At 43.1% G+C, this 13,122-nt stretch overlaps 1 protein-coding gene across 3 annotated transcripts in view; it reads left to right on the top strand.

The window, feature by feature from the left end:
- Positions 1–6,578, top strand: part of SLC20A2 (solute carrier family 20 member 2) — a 65,046-nt gene extending 58,468 nt beyond the window's left edge. For all 3 annotated transcript variants that reach the window (XM_036838800.1, XM_036838798.1, XM_036838799.1), the window contains one exon: positions 5,485–6,578. In XM_036838800.1, coding sequence (XP_036694695.1) covers positions 5,485–5,649 — 165 coding nt within the window. In that variant the 3' untranslated portion in view covers positions 5,650–6,578. The remainder of the gene's footprint in view (positions 1–5,484) is intronic.
- Positions 6,579–13,122: the final 6,544 nt, after the last annotated feature.

The raw sequence follows: 13,122 nt of genomic DNA, 5'->3' as shown, positions 1-13,122 counted from the left end.
CTTGCCTCCTTTGTCATAGATTAATTGACCATAAGTGCGTGAGTTTATTTCTGGGCTCTCTATTCTGTTCCATTGAACTGTTTGTCTGTTCTTGTGCAGTAACATACTATTTTGATTACTGTAGCTTTATAGTGTAGTCTGAAGTCAAGGAGCATGATACCTCCAGCTTTGTTCTCTTTTCTCAAGATTGCTTTGGCTATCCAGGGTCTTTGGTGGTTCCACACAAATTTTAGGACTGTTTGTTCTAGTTCTGTGAAAAATGTCATGGGTATTTTGACAGGCTTTGCATTAAATCTGTAGATTGCTTTGGGTAGTGTTGACATTTTAACAATATTATTCTTCCAATCCATGAACACGAGATATCTTTCCATTTATTTGTGTTGTCTCCAGTTTCCTTCATCAGTGTCTTCTAGTGTTCAGAGTACAGGTCTTTCACCTGCTTGGTTAAATTTACTCACAGGTATTTTATCCTTTTTGGTTTGACTATAAATGGGATTGTTTTCTTGGTTTCTCTTTCTGATAGTTCATTATTAGTGTATGGAAATCCAACAGATTTCTTTATATTACTCTTGTATCTTGCAACTTTACTGAACTCATTTATTAGTTCTGACAGTTTTTTGGTGAAGTCCTTAGGGTTTTCTAAATATAGGATCATGTCATCTGCAAACAGTGACAGTTTTAATTCTTCCTTTCCAATTGGATGCCTTTTATTTCTCTCTCTTTTTATTTGATTGCTGTGGCTGGGATTTCCAATACGATGTTAAATAGAAGTAATGAGAGTGGACATCCTTGTCTTGTTCCTGATCTTAGAGGAAAAGCTTTCAGTTTTTCACCATTGAGTATGATGTTAGCTGTGGGTTTATCATAAATGGCCTTTATTATGTTGAGACATGTTCCCTCCATACCAACTTTGTTGAGATTTTTTTATCATAAAAGGATGTGGAATTTTGTTAAATGCTTTTTCTGCATCTATTGAGGTGATCATGTGATTTTTATCCTTAATTTTATTAATGAGGTGTATCCTGTTGATTGATTTGTGAACATTAAACTATCCTTGCATCCCAGGAATAAATCCCACTTGATCATGGTGTATTATATTTTTTATGTATTGTTGAATTCAGTTTGCTAATGTTTTGTTGAGTTTTGCATCTGTATTTGTCAGGGATATTGTCCTGTAATTTTCCTTTTTTGTAGCATCTTTGTCTGGTTTTGATATCAGGGTAATACTGGCCTCGTAAAAACAGGTTTGGAAGTGTTCTCTCCTCTTCAATTTTTGGAATAGTTTGAGAAGGATAGGTATTAATTGTGTTTAAATGTTTGGTAGAATTCCTCTGTCAAGCCATCTGGTCCTGGACTTCTGTTTATTGGGAGTTTTTTGATTATGGATTCAGTTTCAATACTAGTTATTGGTCTGTTCAGATCTTTTATTCCTGACTCAGTCTTAGAAGATTGTATGTGCCTGGGAATTTATCCATTTCTCCTAAGTTGTCCAATTTGTTGGCATATAACTGTTTGTAGTTGTCTCTTATGCTTGTTTGATATTGGTTGCAACTTCTCTTTCATTTCTAATTTTGTTTATTTGTGCCCTCTCTCTTTTTATCATGAGTCTCGATAAAGGTTTGTCAGGGTTTTTTGTTTGTTTGTTTGTTTTTGTTTTTTTGAAGAAAAACAGCTCTGGTTTCACTGATCTTTTCTATTGTTTTTTTTGGTTTTTTTTTTGGTCTCTATTTATTCCCTCTCTGATCTTTATTATTCCTTCTTTCTGCTACTTTGGGCTTTGTTCTTCCTTTTCTGATTCCTTTAGATGGAAAGTTAGGTTGTTTATTTGAGATTTTTCTTGTTTCTTGAGGTAAGCCTGTATCACTATAAACTTCCCTCTTAGAACTACTTTTGCTGCATTCCACAGATTTTGGACAGTTGTGTTTTCACTTTCATTTATCTGTCAAGGTATCTTTTTATTTCCTCTTTGATTTCTTCATTGACCCATTGGTTTTTCAGTAGCAGGTTGTTTAGTCTTTTGTTGTTTAGTGTTTTTCCCATTTTTTTTCCTGTCATTGATTTCTAGTTTCATACTGTTGTGGTTGAAAAAGATGCTTGATATAATTTTAATCTTCTTAAATTTATTGAGACTAGTTTTGTGTGATCCATCCTGGAGAAAGTTCCACGTGCACTTGAAAAGAATGTATATACTGCAGGTTTTGGATGGAATGTTCTATAGATGATCATCTGATCTAATGTGTCATTTAAGACCAGTGTTTCCTTTCTGATTTTTTGTCTGAATGATCAATCTATCCATTGATGTAAGTGGGGAATTAAAGTCCCCCACTGTTATTGTATTATTGTCAGTTTCTCCCTTTATGTATGTTAATATTTGCTTTATATATTTAAGTGTTCCTATGTTAGGTGCATATATGTCTCTAAATGTTATATCCTCTTCTTGGATTGACCTTCTTATCATTATATAATGCCCTTTGTTATCTTTTGTTATAGACTGTGTTTTAAAGTCTATTTTGTCTGATATGAGTATTGCTACCCCAGCTTTCTTTTCATTTCCATTTGCATGGAATACCTTTTTCCATCCCTTCAGTTTCAGTCTATGGGTGTCTTTAGTAGGCAGCATATAGATGGGTCTTGTTTTTTTAATCTATTCAGCCGTCCTGTGTCTTTGATTGAAGCATTTAGTCCATTTATGTTTAAAGTGATCATTGATAGGTATGTACTTATTGCCACTTTATTTGTTTTCTGGTTGTTTTTGTAGTTCTTTTGTTCTTTTCTTCCTCTTTTAGCCTCTTCCCTTATAGTTTGATGATTTTCCTTAGTGTTATGCTTGAGTTTCCTTTCTCTTTGCTTTTTGTGTATCTGTTATAAGTTTTTGATTTGTGGTTATCGTGTAGTTCATATACATCAACCTGTATCTACTTGTTTTAAACTGATAGTCATTGAAGTTCCAACACATTCTAAGAGCTCTACGTTTTTTTACTCCTCCCCCATCTCCCATGTTTTATATTTTGGTGTCATGTTTTGCATCTTTATGGAAGGGACAATTTTTATATCTAAAGACTAGAGGGAGTAAAATTGGATATATAAATAAAGTTCAGCCTTAGTAGTAATTAAAGATATGCAAATAAAAGCAACAGTAACACGTTTTGTTGATTGATTAGCAAAAGGAGAACAATTTACAGGATTGTTATAGTGTGCTGAAATTCACAGATTATGGATGCCCTTGTACATTTACAACTGATTTGGCAGTAGGTATCAAGATCCTAAAATGCATTAGGAGAGGAAAGAGTTCTTTCTCAAAGTAACATTCCATCTGATAACATGGGAAAGGAGTTGGTAAATCACCACTTTGCAACCCCTGTAATAAAGATTGGATTGCTAAATCTTTAGCAGAAGTTGGGGGGAGGCGTGGGCGGGCAGTTGGTGAGGAACAGGATATTTCAGTGGTATTAAAATGTTTCTTCATGACTGTGGCAAAATATTAAAAATTGGTGAATTTGCGTAAGGGGTGTATGAGAGTTCTTGCAGATTTTCTCTAAGTTTCCACATTATTTCAAGATATTTTTAAAATGCCCCCTGTAACTAATAATCCATTTCAGGGAATATTATTTTTTAAAGCCTAAATATAAGCTATATGAATGAATATAGTAATCATGAAATTATTTCTAATAGGGAAAAATTAGAGGCAAATTGGAAATGTTTAAATAAATTAAGGGACATCCACCTAAAGGGTGTACCATTTTACATGATACTCATGAAGGCTGTGAGCACTATGGGAAGATGCTTATTTTCTTAAAGAAAGGAAATAGAAGTGTACCCAATTGTTTACAAATAAAGGTATATTTATAAACAATAGTAGAAAGGGATATATAAACATGACAATAGTGGTGTTTTGGGGTAACCCGCTAGTAGGGGGTAATTGTCCACTCCTATTACAAAACTTGCTATAATATGATTATATTACTTTTATGCTTTTTTAAGAAAAATGTTTTAACAGAGGAAGAGGGCGTAGATAACCTTGAAACTTGAGCATGTTCTCTGTGTGTGAGCCGAGCTGAAGTGCGCTGAAGAGGGACAGGCCCTGGAGGGATGGTAACAAGAAGAGTCTAATCTCGGAAACTAGTGTTAGTGGATCTGACCATGTTCGAGGACCAGCAGAACCTAGCTAGTCCTTTTGCGGTAGAAAAGTCTCGATTGTCTGGCGTGTGCTAGGAACAGCTAGGCAGGATGATCAGGTTCGTGCAGTACACTGGTTATAGACAAGGGGTTTACATAGAATGATCGTTTTGATGCCCCTTCGATGGGTTGTTCGTTGCTACCTGGACATGTATGGAATCGCTGGTTAATCACGGCTTGGGCTGTCAAAATGTCAGATTAACTGCCTTTAAATATGCTGCTGGTTTTGGTGTTCCAGTTTGCTTCCATCAACAAGTAAAGTGTTGGATTTTATTTTTTCTGTTGACCCCAGAATAGACCCCAGTTGCTCTTTGAACCTCATTGGCCCCTTCTGACTCTGAAGTATTTGTGGGTCAGTAGAGACAAAGCCTGTTTCCTGGAGATCTTCAGGGGCCAAGGGCACCGTCAAGGGCCCGTCTCTGAGCTTCACCAGAGCCTGAGTGAGGCGTGAGATGCTACAGGCTTTGTACTTTCTCATGATTTCCATTTTTAGATACTTAAAGTTGTGGGTCTTTCCCTTGTACATTTTCAACAAATCACAAAATGAACTGCGAGTGTGCAGAAGAATATCTTAATCCAGGTTAATGTTCTGATTTTCAAGTATCTCTATCATTTTGTGAGGCATGAATGACAGTTTAGATCCAATTATATTTATGCTCCATTTAGTTAATTAATTTTTTAATCAGCTAAAGTACAAGGACTGCAAGGCAGTTGGAGATAGTGGAGAAAACCAGTTTAAGATCAAGAGGCCTCAGTTCTAGTTGTCAACCTGCCGTGATTTACAAATCTCCTCATGCCCCAAACCCTCTGGAAATGTTTTATTCTCTGCAAACTGAGCCACGGGGATTAGATGGATTAGATATTTGCAGAGGTCTCCAGCTCCAACATTTTATGATGCTGTTATTCCAGGAGAAGGATACTTTATTGCCATTTCCTTGTGTACTTATAGCAGGCTCACGTACTGTAATAAGCAGTATCCTGCCTGGGGAATCTTTAAAACGAGGGCGGTCATTGCTAGTTGATAAAGTGCAGGGGCAATAGAAAACATTTGGTTGGCTATGTTTCCACTCAAATAGAGCAGAATACAGGTGGAAAAGTGCATCAGAACCATATTCTGAATGGAATAATCCTAAAATAATTGTACCTAAAATCTAAAAAGTATTTTAAAAAGCTTTTACCCAATTTAGGGGGAAGAATTGGGAATCCTGTGATGTAGTTTATTTCTGAGATTAGCCATTTAACATCGGTCGAGTGTGTAGACTGTGTCTCGCCTCTGGTTTGACTCTGAAACGCCTGTGCCCCCTCCAGGTGGGTTCGGTGGTGGCCGTGGGCTGGATTCGCTCGCGGAAGGCCGTGGACTGGCGCCTCTTCCGGAACATCTTTGTGGCCTGGTTCGTGACCGTGCCCGTAGCGGGGCTGTTCAGTGCTGCTGTCATGGCTCTGCTCGTGTACGGGATCCTTCCGTTCGTGTGACCGGTCCTCTTCCAGCCGGTAAACAAGGGATGGGCCGGGCTGCGTGTGGGCGCTGCGTGCTGTCTCCCGCCAGCGCCTCCACGACCCTCTGTGATGTTCCACACCACACTGCCCACCTAGGTGTAGAGTCGTCCTCCAGAGCTAACTTGACTACTGTACATAATCATGTGCACTAAACTGGTATCGTGGTGATATAACATGGTGCGGTTACTTATATATTAAATATATATGGTATACATAGAATAATAAGTAGTGCTATTTCAGACATACTCGAAATGGGAGTGGAGACACTTGCCTAGAATTCGATATTCAACAAATCTTTGTACATACTGATTTCAGTGGCAAATTTTAAGAACCTTTGAAAAGGAAAGTGTAGATTGGAAAATGGTATTTTTTTCCCATTTAATATACTGTAACGTAAGTGAGATACAGGATGGATGATACCCATTTGGGAAGGTGTACGTGTGTCAGTGTGCTATTGAATACTGGAACAGGAGTTCACAAGTGCTTTCACTGAAGAATTTGTTCATATACTGTGTATTGATTATGTAATATATCATAATTGCTTCTGTAAATACTTAAAACTGTAATTTTTTAATGGTGTGCTTCCCTTATCCTTTTTTGATCAGAGAAGTTTGGAAAGTACCAAAGAAGCAGGGGAATAGTTTGCCAGTATTATATTTTCATACTGTTTGTCTCCCCTTCTCACTAATCCTACCATTAGCCTGGGATGCGGCAGGACCGCCATGCTCTGACCTGCCCTGGGGCAGGGTGTATGGTGAGGCACCAGCCCCCAGCGCGTGCACGTCCCACTTCCGGTCCCCGTCCCCGCCACCACGCTGCCACCGCTGCCCCGTGCCAGATCTTGGCCCTTCATTGTTGTCAGTGTAGAGAAGGTACGGCAGCGAGGACGCGTGATCGACACTACATATCAAGTCCAGTTTAAATTTCCGCCCCCTCCTCCCCTGCAGCCTGAGGGATGGACCTCTAACCTCAGACACGGAGGCAAGTGCTTTGACATCCTGGAAGCTCAGGACTGGGGAGGGCTGAGCTGTTAGTACACTGGACTTGAGGGTTTCCTTGAGGCCTTCACTAGGTGGAGCAGCGCCATGTTCTGCTGGAGCCCCACCGGCGTCTTCTTTTTCGATAGCGGGAGGAAGTGTGACTAATGCTAGAGCCTGAAACTATGGAAATGCTGCTAAAACTTTTATATTGACAAACATTTTCTCGGTACTTCATTGTGATTTTTCATTAATCAACCATATTAAATTTATAATAAAAACATGCCCCTCAAAAAAGTTTGCCTCTGAAGTCTTTTTCTAAATACCTATATAATGTTTCTTATTGAGTTTCCACAAAAATACAAGCTATAATTTGTTTATTTCTATTTTTCAAATACCTTTTTTTCTCTTATTTTACTACTAGTACATGTTTGTGTAGAAAATACACGTGAGGGAGAAAAGGAAAGAATGGCCCGCACAGCCCGGCATCCCGAAATTGCCATGCGTTCACACACACTGAGCCTTCGGTGATGAGCTGTCTGCCAGGAGGGCTGGTCCCCCATGGGACCTTTGTTAAAGGGACCGTCACACTCTGCTCGGTCTTGCCGCTTCGCTCTTAAGTCAGCCAGACTCAGGGGAGTTGGGGCCGCAGCTCACATGTCCAGAGCTGAGGACCCAGCGGGAACGCACGTCCTATCTCCTTTCTTGCTCGAGCAGCTCAAGAACCCAGCTCCGTGGAGCATCAGGAGCTTCAGAAGGAAAATCCTCCAGTCTCTGCAGCAGGAGTCCATCTCCTTCTGGAGCCGGGAAGGTAAGAGGTGAGGAGAGCTGGCCCGGTGTAAACAGTTCTTCACAAAGAAACCTGCCCACCCTGATTTTTAAATGGCATTTTAAGCCTTTCATGTCCCTGCTTTTGTTAAAACCATGCATTCAAGAAGTTCTCTTTCCTCCTAAACTTTGTAAGAAAAATAACAGCACGACACAGTGTCAGTTTGCAACCTGTGTCCTGGGAGAAAGGCTGCTGTCTCAGCCCCGCAGCCAGGGTGGCAGAGGCCCTGGATATGAAGTGGGACAAAGGTCACACCCACACTGGGCCCTCAGTGACTGCCTACAAGAGAATCATTTAAGATCTAGACACATAGACTTAAAGTGAAAGGATGGAGAAAGATATTCCATACAAATGGAAACAAAGACTGTAACAGAAGACAAGGACATTACGTAATGATCAAGGGATTAATCCAAGGTCAATCCAAGAAGATATAACAATTGTAAGTATATATGCACCCAACATAGGCACACCTAAATCCATAGTGCAAATATTAACAAACATAAAGGGAAGAACTGACAGTAACACAATATTCGCAGGGAACTTGAACACCTAACTGACATCAATGGAGAGATCATCCAGATGGAAAATCAGTCCAGAAACACTGGCCTTCAGGCCAGTCCATTGCTGTTTATAAAACATTCTATCCCAAAGCAGAATACACACCATTTTCAAGTGCACATGTAACAATCTCCAGGATAGATCACATGCTAGGCCACAAATCAATTCACAGTAAATTTAAGAAAATTGAAATCATATCAAGCATCTTTTCTGACCACAACACTGAGGCTAGGCAATGGCTAAGCTGTGTGCAGAGACAAGCCTTCCCCACTGCCCCTCCCTGCCTGTTACATGACTGGGATGAGGGCAGAGGAGGGATTTCCTCCCCCCCACCCCGACCTGAGGGGAGGGGATGCCCAATAGTCTTTCCTTTGAGTTTATCAGCCGCTTCCTCTAAAAATGCAAACACTCCTCGGACAAGGGACCCTCCCGCATCCCTGGCACCTTACTGTGACTCTGTCACCAGCGGCGTGCAGCTCAGGAGCACCTGGGGACACGGCCTCCCCTTGGGGCAGAGCCTGCATGCAGCACAGGCTGCAGAAGGAGCTCGAGCTCCGGGACAAGGTTCTTGTACTTCATTCTCTGCTTTTCCAAATGAACTGACCTCCTGAGCAAATACGTAAACACATTTGTTCATTTTCTAGAAGATAATTTAAAGAATAAATCTCCCTGTCTCCTCAGAATAAGCTGCACGGTAGAGATTTAAAACCATCTCATCCCTCAGAAAATGGTAAAGTGTAAAGATCTGTGGCATCAGCGAGCTTATTCAAGTACAGAGGGAGACAGGAAAAGGGCGCCTGAGGGAGATTACACAGGGTCTGCGGGGCCTCACAGGAGGCTGTGTGCAGGCCGCCCCGCCCGCTGCCTCCAGGTTCTCCCGGGGGCACCGGGGCGCACGCTCCTCACGGGGCAATGGGACCACACGGGCTGCGAGGGTCCCTGGGACAGTGGCAGGAGAGGGGCCACTCCGGGCCTGGCCCACAGTAGGGCTCCGTAAACAGGGGCCTGTTCTCCTTCCACTTTTCAAGGATGATTTCCCACAGGAGCGCTCGAAGGGCAGCATTGAATTAGGCGATGAAGAAAAGGAGTGGATTAACCGCGGTTAGCTGAGCGAGGCAAAACTAGAGGCTAAAGAACGGGGAGAATGGCTTCTCTGCAGGCGTGGGGACGCCGGCGCAATGTGGTTAAACTCTCACGAGGGGATGTAACTCTGTTCTCGGACTGTCACCTTCCTAAATACCTTTACAGCGCATCATCCTTTATTACTGAAAAGACAATGAAACGCCCCTGAAACATACTAAGAAAAAAATCACCTACACTCCGTCACCCCACCGCCATTCCTTTAGAAACATTGGCCTTTGAAGCCTGGAGCTGTCCAGCCACTGGGGAAACTGAGGCACGGGATGAGGAAAAAGTTCAGGCAGCCCAACGGTAACAGGACGGAGCAGCCCCAGGCCTGACTGGATCTCCGTCTCCTCCTGTTCAGCGGCTGTCAGACCGTGTCCACAAATGTGGTCTCTAGATAAAGGACGGTGCCATGGGCAAGAGAGGAAGGGTCAGAGAAGGAACACGATTAAGACCTTGGAAAGGAAGCCCAGGAAAAGGGTGAGAGGGTTATTCTGTTTTTATAAAGAAACACGAGGAATTAAATCTGATTTTAAGTAGGGAATTTCAGACTCAATAAGGGTGAGCAACTGCTCTCAATCTCCACTGCCTGGAACAAAATGAGACCATGAACAGAGCCAGAGCAGGATGGATTTGCTGCCTGTTCCCCAGGGCCTGAAATTCAGAGGTTAAACCAAACCCGAAATGTAGATTCCAAACTTTGAGTTGGGAGGTGTTGGGGAAGGGAGGGAGGAGGGCAAAAGGAAGGAGACAGACTGACCTCCAGGGCAGAAGGCAGGGACCCCACCCCCGACCACCATCTTCCATGGGCAGCGACAACAGCGGCACCCAGTGGGGTTAGATGTAATTGCAGTCATGGCCCTCTTTCCAGAAGTTTTTAAATTGCAGCAGTGAAGTCACCTCATGGAATGTTCATTATGTCATAATTCAAAGAGTTGCTAGAAATGTCAGGAATTATCTGTGCTGCTTTGATGGCCACAGATAACTATGAGTACCTGCCAAAGGAGGACCTCAATCCGGATGCAGAAACTCCAAACCAGGCCCACCCGCCTGACGGCTCACTTTCTTCATTCAGTAAACGACCACTGCGCGCCCATCACGTGCCAAGTGCTGGCCTGGCCACAGGAGGTTAGAGGACAGACGGTAAGAGGACAGAGGGTAAGAGGAGAGAAGGGTAAGAGGACAGAAGGATAAGAGGACAGAAGGGTAAGAGGACAGAAGGGTAAGAGGACAGAGGGTAAGAGGACAGAAGGATTGGTCTCTGGGAGCTCATCTTCAGAGGGAGTCGAGAAAGGAAATCTGCCGTAGGATGTGACTGCCGCCGCCGGGGGGAATGTTTCTAGAGGCTAGGAGCCTGGGGAAGGAAAGCTTTCATGTAAGAGGCAGAAATTTGGCAAAGACTCCCAGCGCAGAGTGGCAGTGAGAGCACTGGTTCCATTGGGAAATGGCGCCTTTTAGATGCCGGCAGAATAGCAGAGAAGAGGCGTCTGACAGGCTGCTCGCATGAAAGGTCCGGAGAGGCTCAGCCGTCCAGGAAGGAAGACGGGCGCGGTGGGCGGTGAGGGATGAGAAGCAGCTCGAGGGCGAGGAAGGGAGCACACGCCCCTCTCACCGCCAGCCGGGAGCTTGCCTGGCCATCTCTCCGGGGGAGGGAGGGGTAAAAGCGCACACAGCAGGCGTGAACATGCCGGACGTCTCCTCCGTGTGATGGGCCACCGTCAGCATCACACTATAAGGGCCTCTCTGTGCCCTTACATTTTATACTCCCGAGGGAGGGAGTGTGTCTGATTGCTGCACTGGGGAAAATGCCCGGTCGGAGCACAGGCACCCCTCTCCTCCGTGCCACCCAGGCTGGGCAGCCCGGCCCAGCACTGCTGTCACTGTCGCCCCGAGCTAGTGTCAGGTAGCCTTCACAGTGGTGAGGAGAAGCCACCTTGTCCTGACCCGCAGTCTGTTCACAGCCCCAGTGAGGGAGGAGGACAGGCCGGGGCATTCGAAAAAGCTCCTCACTCCAACATACCCCCAGGGCGTCGAGTTAGAGAATAACCAAGGCTGAGGGCAGAACCCAAACGTCAAGTTTAAGTGGAGGGCAAAAGAACAGGGGTCTTCTGCCCATTTTTGGATTGCGTTGTTTGTTTTTTTGATATTGAGCTGCATGAGCTGCTTGTAAATTTTGGAGATTAATCCTTTGTCAGTTGCTTCATTTGCAAATATTTTCTCCCATTCTGAGGGTTGTCTTTTGGTCTTGTTTATGGTTTCCTTTGCTGTGCAAAAGCTTTTAAGTTTCATTAGGTCCCATTTGTTTATTTTTGTTTTTATTTCCATTTCTCTAGGAGGTGGGTCAAAAAGGATCTTGCTGTGATTTATGTTATAGAGTGTTCTGCCTATGTTTTCCTCTAAGAGTTTGATAGTGTCTGGCCTTACATTTAGGTCTTTAATCCATTTTGAGTTTATTTTTGTGTATGGTGTTAGGGAGTGTTCTAATTTCATACTTTTACATGTACCTGTCCAGTTTTCCCGGCACGACTTATTGAAGAGGCTGTCTTTTCTCCACTGTATATTCTTGCCTCCTGTATCAAAGATAAAGGTGACCATATGTGCGTGGGTTTATCTCTGGGCTTTCTACCCTGTTCCATTGATCTATATTTCTGTTTTTGTGCCAGTACCACTGTCTTGATTACTGTAGCTTTGTAGTATAGTCTGAAGTCAGGGAGCCTGACTCCTCCAGCTCCGTTTTTCATGCTCAAGATTGCTTTGGCTATTCGGGGTCTTTTGTGTTTCCATACAAATTAAATAGACATTTCTCCAAAGAAGATATACAGATTGCCAACAAACACATGAAAGAATGCTCAACATCATTAATTATTAGAGAAATGCAAATCAAAACTACAATGAGATATCATCTCACACTGGTCAGAATGGCCATCATCAAAAAAATCTACAAACAATAAATGCTGGAGAGGGTGTGGAGAAAAGGGAACCCTCTTGCACTCTTGGTGGGAATGTAAATTGATACAGCCACTATGGAGAACAGTATGGAGGTTCCTTAAAAAACTAAAAATAGAACTACCATACGACCCAGCGATCCCACTACTGGGCATATACCCTGAGAAAACCATAATTCAAAAAGAGTCATGTACCAAAATGTTCACTGCAGCACTATTTACAATAGCCCAGACATGGAAGCAACCTAAGTGTCGATCAACAGATGAATGGATAAAGAAGATGTGGCACATATATACAATGGAATATTACTCAGCCATAAAAAGAAACGAAATTGAGTTATTTGTAGTGAGGTGGATGGACGTAGAGTCTGTCATACAGAGTGAAGTCAGTCAGAAAAACAAATACCGTACGCTAACACATATATATGGAATCTAAGGAAAAAAAAAAAAGTCATGAAGAACCTAGGGGCAAGACGGGAATAAAGGCACAGACCTACTAGAGAATGGACTTGAGGATATGGGGAGGGGGAAGGGTAAGCTGTGACAAAGTGAGAGAGTGGCATGGACATATATACACTACCAAACGTAAAATAGATAGCTAGTGGGAAGCAGCCGCATAGCACAGGGAGATCAGCTCGGTGCTCTGTGACCACCTAGAGGGGTGGGATAGGGAGGGTGGGAGGGAGGGAGATGCAAGAGGGAGGGGATATGGGGATATATGTATATGTATAACTGATTCACTTTGTTATAAAGCAGAAACTAACACACCATTGTAAAGCAATTATACTCCAATAAAGATGTTAGAAAAAAAAAAAAAAAAGAACAGGGGTGCTGTTTCTAAAGGGGAAGAGGCTGAGGAAACTGACCCAAGAGCACACAGAGCTGCGGGCTTAAAGGGAAGGGGGGCTCTACGTGCATGTGCGTGCAGAGAACACGGCGGGGTGGCCCACAGACAGCCCTGGCTCTCTCAGGGCTCCTTCTGTCCCAGGTTCTAGAACATGAGCCTGGCCAAGTT

The sequence above is a fragment of the Balaenoptera musculus genome, chromosome 21 (assembly GCF_009873245.2).
Source record: "Balaenoptera musculus isolate JJ_BM4_2016_0621 chromosome 21, mBalMus1.pri.v3, whole genome shotgun sequence".
Classification (NCBI taxonomy): Eukaryota; Metazoa; Chordata; class Mammalia; order Artiodactyla; family Balaenopteridae; genus Balaenoptera; species Balaenoptera musculus.
Note: the sequence above shows the minus strand (reverse complement) of the source record. Positions and strands in the feature narration are given on the sequence as shown.